We start from the raw sequence: 26,841 nt of genomic DNA on the forward strand, positions 1-26,841 counted from the left end.
CCACTGCGGAGACCGTCCCTGTGAGACCTGCCACTCAGGTCAAGGAGGCCAGTGGCCCTGTCCCCAAGGGGACATCTCTCCCCTCCTGAGAGTCTGTCTCATACATCTCAAATCTGAGATACAGATTGAGAAGCGCCCCAGGAAATCCACTACATGGAAGGCAAAACAGCCTTAGCCACAGCAGTGACCACGAGCAACAGAAGTCTGGCTGGGAGCACAGTCATGATGTAGGTCGAGGTTGGGGAATTCAAGGCCTCCGTGTCCACCCCAGCATCTTCAGCTCCTGCTCAGGTCACCAGTGGGTGTCCTCTGCAAGCTGATATAAATTATTTTCCAACCCAGATACACACTCATGACTTAATTCCACTCTCCTCAAACTCGCCCATGGAAGGCCTCTAACAGAGGAGAGCGAGGGCACACCCTGGGAGGTCTGAGTATGTATCCTGTGGCATTACATCTCAAAAATGATGTTTACTCAAAGATGCTAGTTTTAGGTAAAAATAAATTATTCAAATGTATTGTGAAAATGTTACTGGTTTTTTGTGGGTTTGTTTTGTTTTTCTGAGACAGCGTCTCACTCTGTTACCCAGGCTGGAGTGCAGTGGCATGATCTTGGCTCACTGCAACCTCCACCTCCCGGGTTGGAGCCATTCTCCTGCCTCAGCCTTCCAAGTAGCTGGGATTACAGCCATGCGCCCCCAGGCCCGGCCAGTTTTTGTATTTTTAGTAGAGATGAGGTTTCGCCATGTTGGCCAGGCTGGTCTTGAACTTCTGACCTCAGGTGATCCACCCACCTCAGCCTCCCAGAGTGCTGGGATTACAGGCATGAGCCACCGTGCCCAGCCATGTTATTGGTTTTAATATGAAAGGATCTGTTTTCTAAATCTTTGGGTGAGATTGAAGATCCAGGAGGATATGTCTTGTTGATCATGTGGCTTGACGTAACTGCCCACACAGTATCTGATTTAGGATCCATGCGTCTTCCAGGTCCAATTGGCATTTTCAGAGGTATTCTGAATGCCCAAAGGAGTGACTGACAGGGACTCTTCGGTAAGATGAAATATCTCATATTCAGGGTATGTTCATGCATATACACTTTCTGTTATGTGATTTCCATTCTCTACATCTTCATTAATTCCGAGTAGGAAAATAGAGGCTGGGGACTGTGTCCTTCCTGGCGTCACTCCTGTGAGGCCCTGTGGGTTACTGTTTGCCTTTAGCACCGGTGAGGCCCACTGTGGGGTGGGAGAAGTCTTTACCATCATCAGTGACAATAACTAGGTGTCTTCAGTGTATGGTTCCTGCCATCTGGGAGTCTCTATAAAAGCCTCAAGGCCAAGAGGGTCTCCAGGACTTCCAGCTCAGAAGTCCCCTTTCATTCAGTGATAAGGCTAGGATAAAGATAAGCATGTGGCCTGGGCACTTCCACTCTGTGTGATGGAGGCAGCTTCACTCCTTCCCCATCCCTGTGGAAGCAGCTGAGGCTCTGGAGCACAACCTGGACCGAGACTCACCCTCTTCTTCCTGGGGCCGTGACTCAGGCGGACAACCTGGTCAGCCTTTTGATGTGCAGCTACTTGGCAGCACTTTTCATGAGCAGTCATCTCCTCTTTTCTCGTCTATTTGGGCACAGAATTATTGGTGAACATCCTTCATCATCAAAGAGCGAGATCTGAGTGCATCTTCAGTGGTGTTCTGTGGAGATAAGAGCAGATAAGAGAACATCATGCTTGCCACTGCCCGATGAGGGGATGTTCACCTGCACCAATTAATTAAAATAGAAGGCAGCCAATGGGCATTGGGCACCAGGGGCTGATGTTTGTATTGGGTATAAAAAAGAGACTTAGCTTTCTCTTGGCACCGGTGTCACTATTAACACTTACTGTCTGTCACCAATCAGCAGCCTATTCCCAGTATAATCTGGGACTTCTGGAGCACAGCTCAACCCTTGCACCTCTCTGAGAGGAGTGGTGGGTAGCCCTTCTCCTGACAGCAGGAGCAGATCATACTCCCTGGGACCCAGTTCCCCCTCAGAACTCATTAAGGAATCATCACACATCACCGTTGGCCACATCTAGGATGTCTGAATAAGAATTGTAGTTATAATCAATAGTGTAAAAAATCGTTAGTTATACGTAACATGTATGGCACTTACCATGTGCCAAGCACCTTTTATAGTACTTTACACTTAGTAATTCACTTAAGCCTCACAGTAGCCCTACAAAGTATGTTTTCCCCATTTTACAGAGGACAAAACTGAGCCACAGTGGTTAAGTAATGAGTCAATGGCAGAGCTGGGATTGGAGCCCTGGCAGCCTGCTTGTGCTTGCTATGGACTGAATGTGTCTTGCTTCAAATCCCAGAGTTGCAGCCCTAACCTCCAGTGTGATGGCTGGATCATGGGGACTTGAGCAGATAACTAGGGTTAGCTGTGGTCAGGAGGGTGGGGCCCTCGTGTTGGGATTAGCGCCCTTTTAAGGGACAGCAGAGAGCTTGATCACACTATTCGTGCACAAAAAGGAGCACACAGTGAGATGGGAGGTCTCTGCAAGCCAGGAAGAGGTGCTTGCCAGAATCCAACCATGCTGGCTCCCTGATCGCAGACTTCCAGCCTTGACTTCAAGCAGATACATATCTGTGGTTTAAGTCACCCGGTCTGTGGTGGTTTGTTATGGCAGCCCGAGGGGACACAGATGATGCTTTTCAAGACTGTGCAGCCCCTCCTGGAAGCTTCAGCTCCTCGGCCTTGCAAGAAACACTTGCTGGTCACTGTCTTTGGTCCTTTCAGAAGCCCTTCCTCAGTGGTGCCTCCACCAGGCTCCTGACTTCATCCCCCTCTATGGGAGGAGGGGTGAGCAAAGTACCCTCTCCCTCTGCTGTGGGAAGCGTGAGTAACTCATGGATAGTGCCAGAGGGTGTGTGTTCAGGCAGTGCAGCCAGCAGTGAGTGAATGAAATGAAATGGAATCCATCTGTTCCAGGGCTGGGCTCTGCAGGGACAGGAGAACAGCTTTAGTCCCTGCATCTCTGCACCTTCCACCTGCGGAGGCCAGTGGGCCATTGCCGATGGGAGGGGACCCATCTCAGGGCTCCCCGCTCAGATGGTGACAAGGTGAGGTGGCCATCTGCCCTGTCTTTATCAATGTCTGTCCTAAATACTGCGCTTTGACCTTGACCCTAATAGTCTGAATTATCAGGGGTTTGGCGATCGTTAGGCATCCAGTTTTTCTCTTCTGGACCGGGATAACTTTGCACAGGGCCTCTCTTGGCTTTCTGTATAACCACAGGAAGATTGCAATCTAGAAATAGTGATTATTAAAATTGCCTATAAGCACACAATATAAACAAGATGCCAGAGACACACAGGCCCCCAGCACAATTCCTGGAAGCTGCAGTCTCACCTTTGCCAGAGGAGAGCCCCAGCAAGGGTTGAGGCTGGGCATCCAGGTGCCTCTGCAGCCCTTCCCGTGGCTCCAGCCCCCGTGGCTCCAGCCCCTGTGGCTCCAGCTGGACAATTGCCCCTGAGACACGGAAGATAGAGACTGCACATGTGTCTTCAGTGAACGTTGCTTTATTTATGTTGTTCGTGAAAGTAAAAGAGTACAGACTGCCTGTTTTTTTTTTTTTTTTTCTGAGACAGAGTCTCACTCTGTCACCCAGGCTGGAGTGCAGTGGCAAGATTATAGCTCACTGCCGCCTCCGCCTCCCAGGTTCAAGTGATTCTCCTGCCTCAGCCCCCCGAATGGCTGAGACTATAGGGACACACCACCACGCCTGGCTAATTTTTGTACTTTTAGTAGGGACAGGGTTTCACCATGTTGGCCAGGCTGATCTCGAACTCTTGACCTCAGGTGACCCACCTGCCTCCTTGGCCTCCCAAAGTGCAGGGATTACAGGTGTGAGCCACTGCTACCAGCTCAGACTGCTTATTTTTAAACCACACAGTACCCGTTTTAAACCTGTCCCATTTTTACCTTGGAAATAAAAGTCGCGTATCTCAGGGGCAATGTGCTGTTTCCCTGCCTGGTTTCCCACATCAAGCCCTGTGGAGAATGGCCCAGGAACCACCTGTCTTTACATCCAGATAACAGCTTCAGGAAGAGACAGCAGAGTAGGGCAGGGGTCGTTCTGGGTGATGTAAAATAGCTATTTGGTTAAACCAACATTTTGGTCTCTCAAATTGGGTCCTAAGGAGAAAAATAGGAAATTAAAAACCAGCCAATAATTTGTCCTGAAAAAAACCAGCTAATAATTTCAGGGAGTCAAGGGTTTCACCTTTCTCTCAAATAAGTAGGCAAAGAACAGTAACAGCACTCCCCTTCCTCACACTCTGTTTGGGAAAATTGGGACATGTCTTCTCCTCACTGCCTGCCTGTTTATTTAACAATGAGCAAGAGTTTAAATGTTACCACCATTAAAAACCAAACACACCCAATTCCGTACGTCCTGAATGGAGAGGGAGTCTAGAGTTCTTGTTTTCTTCAGGGTTTCCTTTCTGGAGCTTTATCTATTTATTTATTTTTTAATTTTGTTTAACTAGTCAAGGGCAAGGGCGGTAGCGAGAAGTGGGGAAAGAGAAGAAGGGGGAGTTGGATCTGTACCTGACTGTGAATAATCAGTGGAGGTAACTTGCCGCCTCCAGACCAGTATCCTCTCTGGAGCTTGTAACCTTGGGCCATCCTGTGAGTCAGGGGAGAGCAGTTGCTTCGGTCCTGAATAGCTCACAGGGTGGTGGGAAGGTTTGCCAGAGTCGTTTCACCTCATGCACACTCCCTTTCCCCCATGAGCCACTGGAGTGGAAACAGACACCATACCAAGTGCTGCTGAGGATGTGGAGCAACCGGAATGCACGTGCACTTGCTTTGTTCAGACAGCCACTTTGGAAAACTCTTTGGCTGTGTCTGATAAAGCTAATCACACTCTTCCCATATGACTGAGCAAGCTCACTCCCAGATGTTGACCCAAAAGAATTGGAAACATATGTCCACACACACAAAAAGACTTGTGGAAGCTTGTAAATAGCAGCCTTATTCTTAATTATAGGAAATAACCCAAATGTCCATCAACAAGAGACTGGATAAACAAATTGTGATCTATTCGTGCAATGGACTACGATTCCAAAACTAAAAAGAATGAATTACAGATACATGCAACAGCACGGATCCCGTCTCAGAGACATCATGTTGAGTGAAAGAAGACAGATTCAACAGAACTGTACTCTGTCATTTCATTCATATGAAGTTTGAGAACAGGCAAAACTTAGCTATAGTGACAGCAGGCAGGGCAGGAACTGCCTACTGAGGGTGGAGATTGACTGAAAAGGGCACAGGAGGACTTTCTGGGATAATGGGAATGTTCTCTATTTTGTTTGGGGTGGTAGTTAGACAGGTGTAGATAGTTGTGTTAATAGCTGAAGATCTGTGCATTTTAGCATATTTAAATTATAACCCCCAGAAAGCATTGCCTCGTCCTCCTGGGGGGTGAATATGCTTGGTAAGAGCATACTGGGGGTGCTTTTGAGAACCCCTTACCATGTTATGTTAATGAACCACCACTAACTTTTGTGGTTTCGGAATAGCAAGGTTCATTGATGAAAATTCCCTTGTGCCTTGGTGACAAAAAACACTGATAAAGTGTGTTCATTATTTTTGTTTCTAATGACACTAAGTTTGTAGGAATGATATTTTTAGATGGTTGCTCAATCTCTCCCGCCATCAGTTGTAGGTGACAGGGATGCTAAGTTGGCAGATTTTCATGCCAGAAGCTGTGGGTTTACATCTCCTTTGTGCAGGTGTCCTAGACATACCAGTGGCTTGTTATTTAAACATCGGGATCAGGTGTGTGGGTGGTTTTTAAGTTATAGTAGGGATGCAGGTGCTGTGGGATCACTTCATTGTTTATCTGAGAGTTCCTTTGCATTCACACAGGGCTTCTGAAGTGAGTGCTAGTAGAATCATCTTCAGAGGATGTACCGATATATTGAACTGAGATACCTTCCCTGTTTGCTGTAAAATTAAGCTTAAAATTGACACCAAGCTCTAGGCATTTCGTACAGGGAGAGAGTAGGCATGAATGATTTCGGGAAATGAGGAACTAGATTTCAGCCTGGAATTTGCTTCCTCCCTCCTGTGGCAAATTAGTGTGGTCTCACTAAGCACTTTGTGTGGCCATGGTATTTTCTTTTTCTTCTGGTTTTTTTCTCCCAGATATGGTCTCACTCTGTCACCTAAGCTGGAGTGCACAATCATAGCTCACTTCAGCCTTGAACTCCTGAGCCCAAGCGATCCCCCCACCTTAGCCTCCCAAATTTCTGGGACGACAAGCACACTACCACACCCAGCTATTTTTATTTTTTGTAGAAACAGGGTCTCACGATGTTGTCCTGGCTGATCTCAAACTCCTGACCTCGACCCGTCCTTCGCCTCAGTGTCCCAAAGCGTTGGAATTACAGCATGAGCCACCACGCCTAGCCAATTTTCTTTTCTGTTGCTTTGCAGAGTTAGGGCCAATTTCATTCATCCTGCACTGATGTTTGCCTTCCCGGCAGATGATGGGTGAGCTCAGCACACCTGCATCTCAGCCAGGCCTTTAGAGGGTGCACAGCTCTTCATTGTGTCAGCACCGCACAGCCACCCTGAGCAAATAGGTTTGGAATGTACATTGCCACCCTTCCTAAAAAGGCTCACAGTCACAAGAGAAGGAGATTTAACTTTTGACGTGCACACTCGTGAAAACCAAGGTTTTCAGAAAGCCAAACCTCAAAAACAATACAGAGAGGCTCCCTTGACGTTTCAATGGAACAAAATTTTAGGAGGCAACACTGAGGGGCAAGGAGGGCTGGGAAGAGAAGTTGGCAATGGCAACGGCAAGGATTCTTCGAAATCCGATTGTCCTGATAGGTTTTGCTTTTCTTCGTTGTTGTGTTGTTGATGCTGAGTGGCGATGGATTGGAAAAATTGTTCCCCTCCTGTGTTTCTTTTTGTCTTGTAACTTTACAAGTGCTTCTCATTTTCTTTTACTTACAACTTGAAGTTGGCGCCGGTGTTTCTGGTGTGAAATGGAAGTGAGGCTTCTGCCGTGAGTGTTGTGCAAATACAAGCTCCATCCAGAGAGGTGCAGGTGCAGAGAGTGCAGCTTGTCCTCCTCTTAGGGAGGGAGCAGCATGCAGGGGCCGACCAGCATCTTGAGGACTCAACTCTCTGCCTGCAGGTGCTGTGGGGAAGGTGCAGATTTAAATTTTCTGTAAAATGGGGATGGGGGATTAAATAAGATGCTTTATGGGAAGTCCTGGCACAGAGTGATGCACGAAGAAGTTTGAGCTTCCTTCTCCTCACAGGTGAGCTGTTGCTGCTCCACCTTTATTATATCTCTTCAAATCCATGCCACACTGGGGAACACAAACTGACCTTATGTCGCTCTGGTTACTCCTGCCTTAAAAAAAAAAAAAAAAAGGAAATAGGCAAGACGGTCAAATAGGAACAGCTCCGGTCTGTAGCTCCCAGGGAGCTCACACAGATGGTGGGTGGTCTCTGCATTTCCAACTGAGGTACCTGGTTCATCCCATTGGGACTGGTTAGATGGTGGGTGCAGCCCACAGAGGGTGAGCAGAAGCAGGGTGGGGCATTGCCTCACCTGAGAAGTACAAGGGATTGAGGAACTCCCTCCCCTAGCCAAGGGAGGCTGTGAGGGACCGTGCTGTAAGGAACGGTGCATTCCAGCCCAGATACTACGCTTTTCCTATGGCCTTTGCAACCCACAGACCAGGAGATTTCCTCAGGTGCCTATGTCACCAGGGCCCTGGGTTTCAAGCGCAAATCTGTGGTCGTTTTGCACTGAGCTAGCTGCAGGAGTTTTTGTTCATACCCCAGTGGCACCTGGAATGCCAGACAGAACCATTCACTTCCCTGGAAAGGGGGCTGAAGCCAGAGAACCAAGTGGTCTAGCTCAGCAGATCCCACCCCCACAGAGCTCAGCAAGCTGAGATCCACTGGCTTGAAATTCTCCCTGCCGGAACTGCAGTCTGAAGTTGACCTGGGACACTCAAGCTTGGTTGGGGGAAGGGCGTCCGCCATTACTTAGGCTTGTGTAGGCAGTTTTCCCCTCACAGTGTAAACAAAGCCAGCCGGAAGTTTGAACTGGGTGGAGCCCACCACAGCTTGGCAAAGCCACTGTAGCCAGACTGCCTCTCTAGATTCCTCCTCTCTGGGCAGGGCATCTCTGAAAGAAAGGCAGCAGCCCCAGTCAGGGGCTTATAGATAAAACTTCCATCTCCCTGGGACAGAGCACCTGGGGGAAGGGGCAGCTGTGAGCACAGCTTCAGCAGACTTAAACATCCCTGCGTGCCAGCTCTGAACAGACCAGTGGACCTGCCTCCTCAAGTAGATTCCTGACCACTATGCCTCCTGACTGGGAGACACCACCTCTCAACAGGGGTCAACAGACACCTCATACGAGAGAGCTCTCACTGGCATCTGGTGGGTATCCTTCTGGGATGAAGCTTCCAGAGGAAGGAACAGGCAGCAATTTTTGCTGTTCTGCAGCCTCTGCTGTTGATACCCAGGCAAACACCTCCAGCAAACTCCAGCAGACCTGCAGCAGAGGGACCTGACTATTAGAAGGAAAACTAACAAACAGGAATTTCATCAACATCAACAAAACAGATGTCCACTCAAAAACCCCATCTGAAGGTCACCAACATCGAAGACCAAAGGTAGATAAATCCACAAAGATGAGGGAAAACCAGCACAAAAAGACTGAAAATTCCAAAAACCAGAATGCCTCTTCTCCTCCAAAGGATCACAACTCCTCACCAGCAAGGGAACACAATTGGATAGAGAATGAGTTTGACACATTGACAGAAGTATGTTTCAGAAGGTGGGTAATAACAAACTCTTCCGAGCTAAAGGAGCATGTTCTAACCCAATGCAAGGAAGTTAAGAACCTTGAAAAAAGGTTAGAGAAATTGCTAACTAGAATAACCAGTTTGGAGAAAAACATAAAGCAGGAAAGATCCAAAATCGACACCCAAACATCACAATTAAAAGATCTAGAGAAGAAAAAGCAAACAAATTCAAACACTAGGAGAAGACAAGAAATAACTAAGATCAGAGCAAAACTAAAGGAAATAGAGACATGAAAAACCCTTCAAAAAAATCAATTAATCCAGGACCTGGTTTTTTGAAAAGATTAACAAAATAGATAGACTGCTAGCCAGACTATTAAAGAAGAAAAGAGAGAAGAATCAAATAGACACAATAAAAAATGATCTAGGGGATGTCACCACTGATACCACAGAAATACAAACTACCATCAGAGAATACTGTAAACATCTCTATGCAAATAAACTAGAAAATCTACAGTAAATGGATAAATTCCCGGACACATACACCCTCCCAAGACTAAACCAAGAAGAAGTTGAATCCCCGAATAGACCAATAACAAGTTCTGAAATCGAGGCAGTAGTTAATAGCCTACCACCCAAAAAAAGCCCAGGGCTGGATGGATTCACAGCCGAATTCTACCAGAGGGACAAAGAGGAGCTGGTACCATTCCTTCTGAAATTATTCCAAACAATGGAAAAAGACGGACTCCTTCCTAAATCGTTTTATGAGGCCAGCATCATCCTGATACCAAAACCTGGCGGAGACACAACAAAACAAAAAATTTCAGGCCAATATCCCTGATGAACATCAGTGCGAAAATCCTCAATAAAATACTGGCAAACTGAATGCAGACATCAAAAAGCTTATCCACCATGATCAAGTCAGCTTCATCCCTAGATGCAAGGCTGGTTCAACACACACAAATCAATAAGCTTAATCCATCACATAAACAGAACCAACGACAAAAACCACATGATTACCTCACTAGATGCAGAAAAGACCTTCAATAAAATTCAACACCCCCTCATACTAAAAACTCTCAGTAAACTAGGTATTGATGGAACGTATCTCAATAAGAGCTATTTATGACAAACCCACAGCCAATATCATACTGAATGGGCAAAAGTTGGAAGCATTCCCTTTGAAAACCGGCACAAGACAAGGATGCCCTGTCTCCTATTCAACATAGTATTGGAAGTTCTGGCCAGGGCAATCAGGCAAGAGAAAGAAATAAAGAGTATTCAAATAGGAAGAGAAGAAGTCAAATCGTCTCTGTTTGCACATGACATGATTGCATATTTAGAAAACCCCATCATCTCAGCCCAAAATCTCCTTAAGCTGATAAGCAACTTCAGCAAAGTCTCAGGATACAAAATCAATGTGCAAAAATCACAAGCATTCCTATACACCAATAACAGACAAACAGACAAATCATGAGTGAACTCCCATTCACAACTGCTAGAAAGAGAATAAAATACCTAGGAATACAACTTACAAGGGATGTGAAGGACCTCTTCAAGGAGAACTACAAACCACTGCTCCAGGAAAAAAGAGAGGACACAAACAAATGGAAAAACATTCCATGCTCATGAATAGAAAGAATTTATAGATTAAATGCTATCCCCATCAAGCTACCATTGACTTTCTTCACAGAATTAGAAAAAACTACTTTAAATTTCATATGGAATCAAGAAAGAGCCCGCATAGCCAAGACAATCCTAAGCAAAAAGAACAAAGCTGGAGGCATCACACTACCTGAATTCAAACTATACTACAAGGCTACAGTAATCGTAACAGCATGGTACTGGTACCAAAACAGATGTATAGACCAGTGGAACAGAACAGAGGCCTCAGGAATAATGCCACACATCTACAACCGTCTGATCTTTGACAAACCTGACAAAAGCAAGCAATGTGGAAAGGAATCCCTATTTAATAAATGGTGTTGGGAAAACTGGCTAGCCATATGCAGAAAACTGAAACTGGACCCCTTCCCCATACCTTATACAAAAAAATTAACTTAAGGTGGATTAAAGACTTAAACATAAGACCTAAAACCATAAAAATCCTAGAAGAAAACTTAGGCAATGCCATTCAAGACATAGACATGGGTAAAGACTTTATGACTAAAACACCGAAAGCAATGGCAACAAAAGCCAAAATTGGCAAATGGATCTAATTAAACTAAAGAGCATCAGCAAAAGAAACTATCATCAGAGTGAACAGGCAACCTACAGAATGGGAGAAAAATTTTGCAATCTGTCCATCTGACAAAGGACTAATATCCAGTATCTACAAGGAACTTAAATTTACAAGAAAAAAAACAACCCCATCAAAAAGTGGCTGAAGGATATGAACAAACAATTCTCAAAAGAAGACATCTATGTGGCCAACAAACGTATGAAGAAAAGCTTGTCATCACTGGTCATTAGAGAAATGCAAGTCAAAACCACAATGAGATACCATTTGGCACCAATTAGAATCACGATTATTATTAAGTCAGGAAACAAAAGATGCTGGAGACGATGTGGAGAAATAGGAACGCTTTTACACTGTTGGTGGGAGTGTAAATGAGTTCAGCCATTGTGGAAGACAGTGTGAAAATTCCTCAAGGATCTCGAACCAGAAATACCATATGACCCAGCAATCCCATTCCTGGGTGTGTACCCAAAGGATTATAAATTATTCTGCTATAAAGACACATGTACCCATATGTTCATTGCAGCACTATTCACAATAGCAAAGACTTGGAACCAACCCAAATGCCCATCAGTGATAGACTGGACAAAGAAAATGTGGCACATATAAACCATGGAATACTATGCAGCCGTAAAAAAGGATGACTTCATGTCCTTTGCAGGGATGTGGATGAAGCTAGAAACCGTCATTCTCAGGAATGATGGTTAGTTAGCAAACTAACACAGAAACAGAAAACCAAACACCGCACGTTCTCACTCATAAGTGAGAGTTGAACAATGAGAACACATGGACACAGGGAGGGGAACATCACACACCAGGGCCTGTTGGAGGGTGGGGGGCTAGGGGAGGAATAGCATTAGGAGAAATATCTAATGTAGGTGACAGGTTGATGGGTGCAGCAAACCACCATGGCACATGTATACCTATGTAACAAACCTGTATGTGTTCTGCACATGTATCCCAGACCTTAAAGTATAATAAAAATAAAAATAACCTTTTCTAGTTTGTCACCACATTGGTGGACAGCTGGTCCTGGGGCACTGGGGTGCACGTGATGAGTGGCGTGGCTGAAGCTAATGTATTCACGACTCCTGATCCACAGGTGCATGGGTGTCCCTTGTTAATACTCCTCGTCTCACCCTAGGCAGTACTGCACAGCTCATTGGCTTTACAGTCAGACAGGCCTCCAATCCTGTGTCTGGCTCTCACCAGCTTGGTCCTAATGTATCAATAATTCTACCCACCTGAGCCTCACTTTCCTGTAATTGACTGCAGTGAGTTCCTAGGCATATGGCACCTAAGTAGTTAGTAGATCACCTTAGAAGGATTTCAGGACTCTGGGTCTCAGTCCATCTGTGAAAATTAGGATGGTAGGAACCTTTCTGAGACACACCTTTAAAATTAGTTATATGTGTCACAGTCACAGCTCCCAGTTTTGAAGACCAGCAACAGAACAATACTTTCAAGTCTCCGTGTAATCTTTATTAGTTTGGGACAGACTTCATATTTTCAACAAGAGAATTCAAAATTCATTTTCCTTTTTTCCCTCAGCAACTAAAGTTCTGAGTTTCATAATCTATTTCTTATTGATACATAATATTTTACATATTTACAGGGTACATTTGAGTTATAATCTATTTTAAATGATACCTTATTATAAAATCACTGATTTCTTAAATAAATCCACATAGTGAATGATCCTGCATGTATCCGCACAAGTACAGCTTGAACGAGTCCATCTTCCAGGGGCCAAGCACCGCCTCGGGCATCTGTAGCATGAGCAGAACCCAAGGTCGCCTCTGGAGACCCTGTTTACCCTGGAGGCAGGACAACAGGAGCTGGAAGGAGCAGGCTGATCCAATCCCTTTCGAGAGAGTTGAGTTTTGCCAACATACATGTTTTCTGTAGAAGAAACAGGAAATGGAGATACACAAAGAGATATGACAATACAAATCACCAGTTGTGCCGCCCAGATCCTCGTTTCCGTGTACTGTTCCGTGCATTGTTCCTGAGCACGTACACCTGCCCACACTTGAAGGAGGCACTCTCAAGTCCATCAGGGCCTGGGACACCCCACTGTTTTTGAAGTCCTGGAGTGTCTTTGTAAAGGTCAGGAAATACCAAAACAGGACTACAGAAATGATGGTATCTATTGATATGTACTGACAAATGTGTAATAAAGATGTAATAAAGACGTGTACGTGTGGGCATACCTCCTCTAGGGGTGACACCTCAAGTTTAATTTTGAAGCTTGGGCCAGTGGTGCTTCCTTTCCCACAACCGCCATGATGGGTCCTCTATGAGATGTTATCATAGAATCCATGTTTCTTAGTGGCAGTAGAATACAACATCTCTGTCAACAAATATAATTCTACATTACTTTAATTGCTTGCATGGAAATCTATTGTATGTAAGTGCCATGGTACATTTAATAGATCTTCTCCTGGGACATCTACTTCTGGTTTCTTTGATAGAATAGCACTCTTGTGAATATCATTGTACTTGCTGCTTTGCATGTTTCCTTCCTTCCTTAGGATGAAGACCTAGGATGAATTCTGAGAGATGTAATTGATGGGGCAAAATGTACTCACACATTTTTAAGGTTTTAAACTTTTCTGTCAGAAGCTGGTACTCTTGGTTGTCTGAAAAGCAAAGCAAGTCCTCCCATTCCAGGGTTGGATTTCGACTCTTTTCCTGTAAACCTCACTGCTTTTTTGTTTAATTGTCATAAAATGCCAACCACCACCAACAGGCCTATGTGAAGGGGCCCAGAGGCAGGAGGGCTGGGGTTAGGCATGGCCTTGGCCAGATGGGGAAGCTGGGTGCTCGGGATCAGGGTAAGCAGGTGGGGATGCTGTGAGAATAGACGCTGGGCAGGGAAGCCCTGCAGGGAAGAGGGAGCAGTAGGGCTGCAGTGCGTGTGGCCGTCCAGCTGGAGCAGACGATGGAAACCGAAGAGTGGGTAGACTTTTGGGTGCCAGGCTTGAGTCGGGTGAATCCTGCCCTCATTGTACTGCATAAAGGGAGCTATAAATCCAGGCCTCCGGGATTCTTAGACCCTTCCAGTCCCTGTGGAGGGTCCCAGAGGCGGTTAATTGTGTCTCAGGCCCTCTGCTCTCCCTCCCTCTGTAAGTCTCACTCTCCTTTGCAGTGAGCTGTAGCGAAACATCTATTCCAGTAGGACCAAATGGTTGAGGCCTCCAGAAAAGAAATCCAGTGAACACGAAGGGTTTGTCACACTAACCTGAGTCCCTTTCTCAGGTGGCCCACCTGGTAGGCCAGCCTCCTAATTCCTAGCCAGCTGCAGGCTCCAGGCTTTTGCTCATTCAAAACCAAAATTGGGCCGGGCGCGGGGACTCAGGCCTGGAATCCCAGCACTTTGGGAGGCCGAGGCAGGCGGATCACGAGGTCAGGAGATAGAGACCATCCTGGCTAACACGGTGAAAACCCGTCTCTACTAAAAATACAAAAAATTAGCTGGGCGTGGTGGCGGGTGCCTGTATTCCCAGCTACTCGGGAGGCTGAGGCAGGAGAATGGTGTGAACCCAGGGGGCAGAGCTTGCAGTGAGCCGAGATCGTACCACTGCACTCCAGCCTGGGCGACAGCAAGACTCCGTCTCAAAAAAAAAAAAAAACCCAAAATTGAAGGCATCTGCCCTACTCAGGCCCCCATCTCTGTTGAGAGTAAACTCCTCCCTCCCTCTGCTTTTGCCCTAAGTTCTCTTTTCAACTCACCTAACATCTAACTTGGCCCTGCAGCTCTGATCCCCAAAACCCTCTCTACCTTTTCCCTCCCAGGCTATCCCTGACCAGCGTGCCAGGAACAAAGAAGTCATGAAAGCTACACTCCTTGCTGCTCTCCCCTGTCCTTCATCCTTCCACTTGGAATCTCTGTCCATCTACCCACCTCTAGCTACTGAAATCCTGTTCATGTTTCCAGGCACATCTCATACTCCGTCATCTTTAAGAATTCTTCCCAGAAGCCCCATCGGATATTTTCGTGATAGGTGCCATATTCCCCTGTGTAATGTAGATTGCGCCAGAGGGTATTTAATCCCCTGAAGGCAAGGACTATAACTTACTCATCTTCCTTTCCTGGGTGGGGAGAGCCATCCTGCCTTGTACCAGGGACACGGGTCCTGGCTCCGTGAATGAACAGAAACTGAGAGAAAAGGAGCTGATGCTGAGTGAATGGAGGAGCCTAGTGAGGCACCGTTTACTCCTCAGTGGAGCAGTGTTGGTGGCTCCAACAGCTCTCTTTAGGAAGGATTTGGGACCGCATCCTGATCGGAAGGCGCTTGAAGCACTTTATAAAAGAGAGGCAAGGACACACGTGAAACTAGAAGAAGGAAAGTGAGAGGAGAAAGGGCTGCAGAGAGGAGCAAGCCCCTTCCGTCCCCTGAATGGTCCTGCCAGTGCACGGGTTACCTCTCATTGCGTTTAATACCATCTGTTGTTTTTGTATTGTGAAATATTTTCCTTGATTAAATTATGTTGCGCTGTTTTGGAAAGAGAGCGTATTCAAGCAGTTGTCACTTCTGTTTCTTGCAGGCAACTATGGTCCTGAGCTCCGCACACTTCTGGTTGGGATTATTTCTGGTTCCTACTGCCTGTTTGATTGAAGATGTGGCGTGGAGAGCGTAAGTGTAAAAGTGAAGTGGGGACCCCACGTCTGGCTTTTCTGTCCCTAGAATTGTCTTTCCCATGAGCCCTGCTACAGGGTATGAGAATGACAGGAATTTGGGAGAAAGGGGTCTCCTGCCACCTGCCAGAAATGAAAAAAAGTTTTTTTCGTTTAACGTGTGCTTCATCTTGATAAGAAAATATAGACAACCATAACAATAGGAAAATCGGCGGGGCATGGCAACGCATAGCTCTAGTCTCAGCTGCTCAGGAGGCCAAGGTGGGAAGATCACTCGAGCCCAGGTGTTTGAGGCTGCAGTGAGCTATGGTCGTGCCACTATACTCCAGCCTGGGCCACAAAGCAAGACCCTGCCTCTAAACAAAAAGAAACAGAAAGAAAAGAAAAAAGTACAGACACAAAAGAGCCGTGGGAGAAACTGTGAAGATCAATAGGGAAGTTGCTTGTAAGGCAGAGTTTCTAAGTACACACCCATTCTATCCAATTGAGAAAGTATGACTCAAAACTCATCTCTCTTCGTATCATAAACTCAGTGCTAAACATGGCCTGGCTTCACTTCCCGTGCTTAGAGGGAAGCTATGTATAGGTAAGTCGTTTAAAATTACAAGAACGAAGTATTCTTCATTTTTCCAGACAACTCAGAGTAGGAATGCTTTCAATAAAACTCTTCCAGAGCGAGCTCACAGGTCTATGAGGAAACCGGTCACAAAGATGGCACTATCATGTAGGTTAAATGGGAGATCATTCATGTTCAATTTTGCTTTTATGTTTTAAAATATGTCATTTTCAAGATACCTTCTTACAATGTAGAAGAAGCCATTAAGTTCCAAGGTCATGTCAATTTTAATTTCATCCATGAGCAAAAGGAGGGGCTGCTCCAGATGAAATGGGACTGAGTTTTGGTTTGGTTTGACCCAGTTTCTCCTACAAATGGGTGCCAACTTCTCTGCAAACTGAGACTCCGAGCTCGGCTTTACTTCGGGCAAAACACAATTATTTGGGGGCTCTGAGATAGAGAAGTGAGACTTCAATCCACACCTTCCAGGAACAGACATCAGATTTCATTCTCAGCCCTCCGTTCCTCCCACACTCAATGAGAATTTTTCTTGCCTGACAGTTAAGGATGGCTTTTGAAAAAGTCTTCCTTTTGTCATTATCTTTACAACCGATGATACCTCATGCAGACCTAGATAGAGGGGGAAAGAGTATTATAACATAGATTTTCTTTTGTTCCTGTTCATTAAGTTTTTTAACTGTTAGAAAAATTAATTCTCATTTCTTAAATCCTTTGATTTACCATTACTTCCATTTTATTTGGTAAAACCATGTTCTGCAAATAGCAGAATCAGAATCCTCGGAAATGAAAAGACTACTGCCAGAAAAAAATATTTTCTTGATCTAATAGATGTACCATAAGAAAATATTAGTTCTGGCCGGGCGCAGTGGCTCACACCTGTAATCCCAATGCTTTGGGAGACCGAGACGGGTGGATCACAGGGTCAAGCGGTTAAGACCATCCTGGCCAACATGGAGAAACCCCATCTCTACTAAAAATACAAAAATTAGCTGGGCGTGGTGGTACGCGCCTGTAGTCCCAGTTACTCAGGAGAGTGAGGCAGGAGAATCGCTTGAACCGGGGAGGAGGAGTTTGCAGTGAGCTGAGATCATGCCACTGCACTCCAGCCTGGCAACAGAGCAAGACTCCGTCTCGAAAAAAAAAAAAGAAAAGAAAAGAAAGAGAATATTAGTTCCGTTATTTTGCTCTTCCAACCAATAGTCCCAATTGTGGCACAATCTATTCCCTTGCTGAATTTGTTCGAAATCTTTGTTTTGCAAAGATAAATCAGTTCTAGATAAATGGAGAATAGTCTTGGCCACATCAGCTGGCCTTTTCTGTTTACAGTGATTGAAAACTAGTAACATGATTATAAATTAGTTTATTTTAATTCAGCTATGTCAAATTAGTGTTATTAAAAGATTCTATTGAGACTGTATATTTGCCGAAGACTTTAGCAATAGTCTTTCTTCCATCTGAAAGAGAATGTTTATACATGACAAAGTATCTGTGCCTCTTTGTCCGTTTTCTGGTTCTTTTCCAGTGCGTTCTGAGTAATCATTCCCTGTCACCACAAAGCAAATTATCTGTTCCCTCAAACAGGACTTGATTTTGGTTTCCCCTGGCACCATAAAATTAGCACCATTTACATTTTAACAAGGATAAATCAAATGACACTACTCCCAGCTTCACCATATGGAAAGAGTAAAAGTCACTTCGTTTCCAAGGAGCTTGCCAACTGGGTCAGAGAATAAACCCAGGCTCTGCAGTGAAGGTGCTGGAGGGGCAAGCAGGGGAGGCTGAGGGCCATCCCTCTGCAGCAGGAGCTCTCGGCCACCCAGCACCTGGCACCATGGGCCCAGAACTCAGCTTTTCCTGGGAGCCAACAGCATCTCAGCTCTGGGCTGAGCCAGAAAGGCCCCTGCTGAATTCCAGAGGTGCTTTCTAAAATGGATTTTTGTCTTGTTTTATTTAGGGGAGCAGGGAAAATAGCATATATTGGCTGTCAGCTGGAATATTTGCCCAAAGCACATAGATGCTCAATTTGTAACATCTATTTAATATCTAAACTACCCTCACCCCTCTCCTCAAAAACAGGACATTTTTCAGTTTATTGGCGCATTTTCCCTCTGATTGTGAGGCCCATATCATGTCTCGTATTATTCTCCAAACCCGAAATACTTGTTTTTGAGGCAAGTAAATTCGGAGGCCTCTCGCAAAAAGAGAAGGCCTATTGTGAGTCACTTACCTCTGAGAAGGCTACAGTGCTTCGTGGAGATTTCTCTTTCTGAATTGCAGCTTTAGAAAACGCTGTTGGCTGCTTCTTACCATGCGCTGAACAAAAATATTAATCCTGCTTGTCCCCAACCACCCATCATCGGATTTGAGTTGTCAGGTATCTACCGAGGCACGATATCTGTGATGCGCCTTGGGGTTCCCAGAAGGGGTGTGCCTTCGTGAGTGGGCACGGGGCAGCTGTGATGGCAGTACATGGTGATGCTGGGAGAGCTTCCACTGGGGTGCTGCAGGCCTCTCATTTTGCCTTGGGCCCATCTTCAGGATGTTTTATTTTGTTCCGAACTTTGGTGGTTATCACTCTCTTTTGAAAGGGCTTTTAGGCCGGGCGCAGTGACTCACACCTGTTATCCCGGCACTTTGGGAGGCTGAGGTGGGCAGATCACCTGGGGTCGGGAGTTCAAGACCAGCCCGGCCAACATGGTGAAACCCTGTCTCTACAAAAATACAAAAATTAGCCGGGCGTGGTGGCGGGCGCCTGTAGTCCCAGCTACTCGGGAGGCTGAGGCAGGAGAATGACGTGAACCCGGGAGGCCGAGTTTGCAGTGAGCCGAGATCTTGCCACTACACTCCAGCCTGGGTGACAGAGCGAGACTCCGTCTCGAAGGAAAAAAAAGGTTTTTAAATTCCAGCCCAACGCAGGCCTGCCTTTTCAAGTATATTTCTGTGAGCACTGAAGAAAGTGAGTTGCTCCATCTTTCTACATTTTCCCCATTTCTTTGCCCATTTTCTCGCTTCCATTTCAGGACCTGAGCTGGTAAGAGTAAGAAAAGAGAACCAGAATGAGGTAATTCAATCACTTTTTCCATGAGGTCTGTCGACTTTCTGGATGAAGATCCGTTATTAGACTATCTTAAGTCAGATTTGGCTCGCCATAAAATGCCTATTATCCTGCTAACCAAAATTTTCATATGGGACAAAACTAACCTACCTTTTATTAAAATAATTGATTGATTATATGTGATACCTGGCTAATGAGTATTTTTATTAGAAGCATGAAGTTTAAATTGCCCAGAACTATTTTAATATCCCTTCGCTTATATTCATCCAAAATGTTTACCGATGACAGCATGCTGAGGTAAGCTGCCATGTACCCACTCTCATCTAGGTGAAATTTGTTAGTCTTGCTTTATAAAAATAATATAAGCTCAAGGCCACTGAACACAGAGGAACCCATTTCCTTTTATCTAGCTGTATCTCCTGTATTTTACTGTACATCAGCAATATAGTCCCCAATTCCAGAATGACTTCATTTCCTTATTATAATCCCAGATAGGCAGTTAAATGGAAATAAGGGGTAATGAGCAATTTCTATATACAAATGGGCCTTGATTTCTTTTAACTTTCTGACTTAACTAATTTCTTTTGCAGCACGTTATATTTACGCTTCCATCCACATTTAGAATTAAACGTTTCCTTTTGACTTGCTATTCTTGCATAGAAAAGAAGAGTCCAGGGAAAGAGTTTCAGAAAAAAAAAAAAAAAGATCCTAAAACAATCTATTTCTTTTAAAAGTCTCTGAGAACCTGGAGACACCCTTAGGTATATCTGAAAACTCACAGACAACTCTCACACTCACGAGTCAGTAGCCAGCACCCCAGCTCTGTCTCTTCTCTGCTCATCCAGCCTCTCGATGTGGGGTTAGATGAAGCAAGCCTGGGCCACTAGGCAATAAGCCATTTACAGATAAGGGGCTTATTCTGTCACAGCTGCTGCTCAGAACACACCAAACCCCAGCTCCTGGTGAGACCTAAGTGACATGCCAGTGGCTAATGCTTAACAACTGACCTTATAACCTATACATATTAATTTTAGACCACTCACACGTAGCCTTTAGACGGGAGATTTTAGAATCAGTTTTTCTAATTCAGGCGTTATTAGATGAAGGTGCTGGAGAACAGGGTTTTAAGTTGCCAGCATCCCTTTACTCAGGTGCTATTAAATACACGCAGAAAGAGAAGCTGAATCATCCCCAGCATTGCAATTTAGTGTTTTCCGATAGCGACAAAGTTCCCAGGCTAGCTCACAGGTGCTAGCCTAGCGGAAATAGTACCAAATTGCTGAGTAACTCTTGAATATGGGCGCAGTTTCATCCCCTGAGAGCACGCACAATGCCTGGGAGCACTGAGATGCTCAGACCATTGCCCTCTAAGGCCGTGTTTCGATTGAGTGAAAACCGGCAGCTTCCACAGTGGGTTGGATTCTGACCTAAGCTGTAGGTTCCCAGTGCCCAACCTTCCTATTCCAGCCTCCCACTTAGGAACCCCATTTCCTCCCAGCCCGGAAAATAACAACGGGGTCCGTTCTACTCCTGTGCAGGGGAAAGGGGAGAGGGAGGATGATGGTGGAGAGAGGGATCCTGGAAGAACCAGCAATGCTGCTCATAGTAACCAGGCTGTTCTAGGACCCATGCAAGCCCGTGGCTCAGGGCAGGCGGGGCAGGCACTTGGTGGCCTTGTTGTCAGTCTAACCCCAGAAGCCCGGGAGATAAAAGACCACTTTCGGGGCCCCACATGTTACATAATAATGAACAGGGTACATTTTAACATCGTTTTTGACTCTCCTTTCTAGCAAACTGTTAGATGTTTGCTCATCTATTGTTTAAATTAAAATTCCACAGGCTCTGCTTTGAACTGCAGTGTTTTATCAATCCTGAGTCTCAGGACACTGTTTGATGGAATTAAGGCATTCTGTGTTAAAGCCTGTGTGGCTTTCCCTTGTTTACTTTGGGGGAAAGGATGTCAGGGGCATAGACAGTGTCAGTGCTAATACTCCATTATAGATTAACTCGGAGTGTCGGGAGATGGCTCACATTATCTCAACAGGCTTTCTCTCCTTGAAGGTGGAGGGTGGGTGAGGTGGCACAGGATTCTGCCGGAAGAGCCCACATCTTCGGAATGTTCCCACGGCACTGTCTTCATTTCTGGGCAAAGGTGCTCAGTTTTTGTTCTCATTCTATCTTTGGGTCCTAGTACCCAGCAGGATCCTCACGTGTATTTATATTGAAATTAAGCTGATGTGAAGCTTTTTAATCTGGTGTGTTACTAATTTATGAGTCTTTTCCCTTTACGGTTTTTCCCTCTTATATAACCTGTATCTTGTTAAATGTCTTTTCACCTAGACTGTTTCCAACTAGCAGCCAAATTGTTTCCAACTAGTAGCTCAATTTTAGCTTTGTTTAGTTTCCATTTTATGAAGATTCTGAGATCAGCCAGTTATTGTGAGGTATTCATCCTAGTTTCATCAGTAAAAGAGTAGAGGGAACTCTTCCTACCATTCAAGAAGAGTGGGCTGTCCAGGCCGCGGGTTATTTCACACGTTGTATTAATGCCACTGAGGCCTGCATGTGTGGACTGCAATGGTGAGTTGTTGCCAGAGGAAGATGGGAAACCTGTACTCGGGATTTGTGTTGACTCCACATTTCAAGCCGATGGTTTTGCATCCAGACTATGCACTCTAGCATCCTAGGTCCCGTGGCTGCTGTGGCAGTGGCTCTTTTCACACTAAAGAGGGAGGGAGGAAACTTGCTAACCCCTGGGATCTCTGATTATAGTTGGGGTCCTTGGACCAGGCAGCCAGTGCCTGTTCACTGAGGTGAGGGTTTAAAGTGTCTTCTGAGTTTTCAGTTCCTGCCAAGAAATGCTTTAGAGGCAGACCGTGGGTCTTCGTGAACCCCACCCAGTCTTTGAGCGGCTGGGCTCCTCGGCAGACTTCCAGTTCTTTGCGGGGTGGGGGTGACTGTTGACGTGCATGATCCAGGTCTGGTCTGCGGCACTCAGGATGCCTCCGGGCTGTGGAGATGGAACCCGGGCCATGCATGGAGACTGTGAATGCTCCGCCACTTCCCGAGCCTCTGCCTCCACCAAAGGGCATTTGGCTGTGGCCTGAGAGGGGAACGGCCTGTCTCTCCCAGCTGTGTCGAGTCTCTATGCCATGTTCTTTTTGTCTTTTCCTCTCAATACAGAGCCAAGCACACCTGCAAAAAGACATTGCTGGAGGAGGTGCAGGAGCTGGAAACCAAGTCTCGAGTCCTGGGAAAAGCGGTGCTGCGGGATAGCAATGGAAAGAGGTGGGGAAACTCCGTCCCAGTCCGCACAGAACGCATGTTCTCCCGGCCCTTTTCCCTTCTTCCTTCCTGTGTTTCTTTTTCTCATCATGGTTTTCGATGGGAGCACAGTATGCTCAGGTTTAAGAATTTTGGTTATTCTCAGATTTAAATCACACTCTCTCAGTGACCACGTGAAACCTAAATCTCTGGAAGTCTCCAGGTAAGACTGGGGGTTTTACTGGGGTTAGAGGTGAACTAAATAACCCATGTGCAGAAAGTCGACGTTGTGGCCAATTATCTCACGGTGGAAGAGTCCAGGGTTAGCAGTATTACCACCGAGGAGTTAAAGCCAGGCCTTTGGATTTCTTTTTTTTTTTTTGAGATGGAGTCTCGCTCTCTTGCCCGGGCTGGAGTGGAGTGGCCAGATCTCAGCTCACTGCAAGCTCCGCCTCCCGGGTTCACACCATTCTCCTGCCTCAGCCTCCCGAGTAGCTGGGACTACAGGCGCCGCCGCCACCTCGCCCGGCTAGTTTTTTGTATTTTTTAGTAGAGACGGGGTTTCACCGTGTTAGCCAGGATGGTCTCGATCTCCTGACCTCATGATCCGCCCGCCTCGGCCTCCCAAAGTGCTGGGATTACAGGCTTGTGCCACCACGCCCGGCCAGGCCTTTGGGTTTCAAACCCAAGTATCCTACCCACGGATGAGTATCTACGGTGAAGGTTTGCGTGTGAAATAATGCACGTTGTTATTCATGTAAACCTTGTCACATTCCACTTCAGCAGATCTACATGGGGGAGTAGTTTTTAGTGTTAACGTTTTCTGCCGGGGGGTGAAAGGAATTGTGTGAACTCCTGGAACTGACACTGCTGCTTGCTCGCCTAATTCCTCCTGAACGCGAGCCTGCCCTTCCCCACAAGGAACAGCTGGGCCTGAGCATAGTTTTTGTTTCATCACAAGACGTTAAAATGTCGTTAGAGTGCATTCTGTTAAAATCTATGTACCATCAAGGGAAATTTCTCTGGGCCTAAGAACAATTTGCAGGGTACTTGAAAGCCATTGTTCTATTAAGGACATGGAATAGCTATAACATTCTGAGTACAACTCTCCTATAAATGCTTGGAAGGAAATCAGTAACTGTTAATGAAACAAACATCAAGAAATCAAATACAGAGATCCTGACTTTGTGTTTTGCTTTATATTGTGTTTATTTGCACCATCTTTTAGAGCAATGAAGACAAAGCAATTTTTTTTTTGTTAAAGAGAATGCAAATATTTTGAGAGGCTTTCAAAGTACGATTTCAAACAGATTTTAGGAAAGGGATGATGGCATAGAGTTGAAGTTGTGGTTTTGTATTTATTTAAGAGTTATTTTTTAGTCAGTTTATCCAGCATTCATTTTATAGCAGCTATGCTAGTCCACTTCTGGTCCTAAATCTCTGTGGGCTCTCCATTTTCTATGGAATGAAGTTCAGAATTCCAGGCAGACAAGTTCAGAAGAATACCCTGTGTGAACCTGACTTCACGCCTTTGCTCGTGCTCTGTCCACAGTCTGAAGTGCGCTCACGTTTCTTTCTGTCACATATTCAGGAGTCAGAGACATCAGTCTTGTTGACATCAGTCAACAGGACGAAAAGCACTGTCTTCCATAAGCTTAAGTTTGTGAATACATGGGGATGGGGGCTGATTTTACCGCAGATGTACATGTAACCACTATGCGTGGGTGAGGCTTGTTCAGGGCTGTTCTATCCATCAGACAGCCGAGGCGTAGGGCTCAGAACCTGTTCGAGTTTCAGGAACCTACCATGCTCTTTGAGACTTGAAAAAAAAAAACATATTCATAGGCTCCAAAAATTAGGGAGCAGGAAATTAATTTCGTTTCTGCATAATGAAATTAATAAATATTTAAAACCCTGTAAAATGCATATCCCTCTTAACCGTTAAGTTTAGTAAGCACAGTAAGTTTATTATCCTTAGAAACAACTTGCAGCCTCTCTTATATCTCAAGTTACACAATGATTGCTCAGGGAGCGTAAGTCATTTCTAAATAAAATGAGAATTTCAGAGCAAAATTCTCAAACTCCTTTCAAACATTTTACAGGAAAACATTACATACAATGTGGTGTGAGAATGTGCTTTAGCGTGTTTGTTCTGATGTGAGGAGGGGTCATCTGGCTGGAGCAATCGAGAAAGGCTTCATGTTGGAGATGGACGAACAACAGGCCTTTGAGGATGGGAGGGTCTTGAATGGACAGAACTGCCGAGAATCTGATTTGGACAGAGGGAGTGGCACATGCCAAGGCTCAGGTCCAACACTGTGTGCAGGGACCAACCACCCAGTTTGGAGGGCCATGTGCATTGTGCAGAGATACGGAACCTGCGTTTGAATTCTGGCTTTGCAACCTACCGGTGAGGCCTTGTGCAGGATATTTCATATGTTGAGATTGTCTCTTCATCTGTCATAGAAGAAGGCTAATATTTTCTTTGGGGGATTAGGGTTCGTGAAACATGTACAATGCAGCATATTGCCTGACCCATCTCGGGTGCGTAAAAGGTCAGGGCTCACCTTCACTTTGGCAGGAGAGTCATGAGCTGTCAGCCTTGAATTGTATTGACGGGAGTCGTGGGCTGTCAGCCTTGAAAGAGTGTGTGAGCCCATTTTTGCTTGTTGTTGATCAAACGAATGTTATTTTTACAATTCACTGATCATGTTCAAAATTCACTTTTAAACGTTCAAATGGATATCAGAAAATAAGAGTTTAAATGTGGCTTCCTACCTTCTACATTTAAAAGTCTTATTTTCTGGTTCCTTGTAAATGTCACTTTGTAGTTCATGTGATGGTGTGTGAGTGTGTGCGTGTGCACACGTGTGTGGGTGGGTCTGCATGCTCCCACTTGGTTGCACCGTTTCCTTTTCTTCTATCCCAGCATCTTACTTTACCCTGGAATTCCTAGCCAGAACATAGTTTGGGGACTCTGCAGCTCATCCTCCTCAGTAACCTCCTCCCATCTGTTTTTCTCACTTCTGATTGCTCACAGATTTTCTGGGTGGTCCATCTGCAAACTAAATGATGGTGGCGTGCCGCTCTCTGCACGGAGACTGTGCTGTCCTGCTTGGCCTCCTGAGCTGCCTCACAATTGTTCTTTTACCACCTTTGCTTTCTTCTTTCACACCTGCTTAGATTCCTGAGGGGTGGAGGGCAGAAGCTTCTTCTCCAGCTCTGTCCTCCCTTCTAAAGATCTTATAAGGCCGGGCGCGGTGGCTCAAGCCTGTAATCCCAGCACTTTGGGAGGCCGAGGCGGGTGGATCACGAAGTCAGGAGATCGAGACCATCCTGGCTAACATGGTGAAACCCCGTCTCTACTAAAAATACAAAAAACTAGCCGGGCGTGGTGGCGGGCGCCTGTAGTCCCAGCTACTCGGAGGCTGAGGCAGGAGAATGGCGTAAACCCGGGAGGCGGAGCTTGCAGTGAGCTGAGATCGCGCCACTGCACTCCAGCCTGGGCGACAGAGCGAGACTCCGTCTCAAAAAAAAAAAAAAAAAGATCTTATAGACCCCGCCTCTTTGAGGGGTCCTGAGTGTTTTTGTCTCTTCTCACCCCTCCCTGTTCCTTCTTTCCTACCCTCATCTGATCTGTCAGCTGATTTGTGTATCTGTCTAGCTGTTACCCGCACAGGAAGCTCTGTCAATATTTGCTGACTGACTGGCTGGCAATACCAAAGTCTAGTGCGGTGGTAGTGAGGAAAGGACGGTGACTTCAGCGCCAGATGAGTTGACACACTGGCGCCTGGTGTGTCAGCTCGTGTGTCACATGTGCACAAAGTGGCCACAGAGAGATGCTGTCAGTCACCGGGCCTCCAGGGAGGGACAGTTTATCTCATTGCTTAAGAGTACGGCTAACATAGACTCACACATGGAGAGGCATTTGTGACGTAAGATTAGCAAATCCTATCCTTGCAAAGATGCACAGGCCAGGAGCCCGTCCTCCCTGAAGCCCGCCGTCTCTCCTGCCTTCCTGTGCCAGCCAAGCCGGGGCACCCCTGGGGGCCCTCAGCATCCCTAACCCCGGGGGCTTACTCAGCTCAGTCCTGACAGCATTGCTTAGGGCCCCTTAAGGGACATTCTGCCAGGTTCTGAAACCCAGGTCCAAGTCACTGGCAAATGTTCTAGCAGTTTTTCTTAGGAATGTAATCACAGGAAGTAGAACAAAAAAAGTCTTT

At 45.8% G+C, this 26,841-nt stretch overlaps 1 protein-coding gene across 5 annotated transcripts in view; it reads left to right on the forward strand.

Annotated features, from left to right (window-relative positions):
* The window catches only part of ATP8A2 (ATPase phospholipid transporting 8A2), a 651,919-nt gene that overhangs the window by 572,519 nt on the left and 52,559 nt on the right, over positions 1-26,841 (forward strand). For all 5 annotated transcript variants that reach the window (XM_045376972.2, XM_045376974.2, XM_065533079.2 and 2 more), the window contains 2 exons: positions 15,632-15,720; positions 22,538-22,642. In XM_045376972.2, coding sequence (XP_045232907.2) covers positions 15,632-15,720; positions 22,538-22,642 — 194 coding nt within the window. The remainder of the gene's footprint in view (positions 1-15,631; positions 15,721-22,537; positions 22,643-26,841) is intronic.

The sequence above is a fragment of the Macaca fascicularis genome, chromosome 17 (genome assembly GCF_037993035.2).
Source record: "Macaca fascicularis isolate 582-1 chromosome 17, T2T-MFA8v1.1".
NCBI classification, from domain to species: Eukaryota; Metazoa; Chordata; class Mammalia; order Primates; family Cercopithecidae; genus Macaca; species Macaca fascicularis.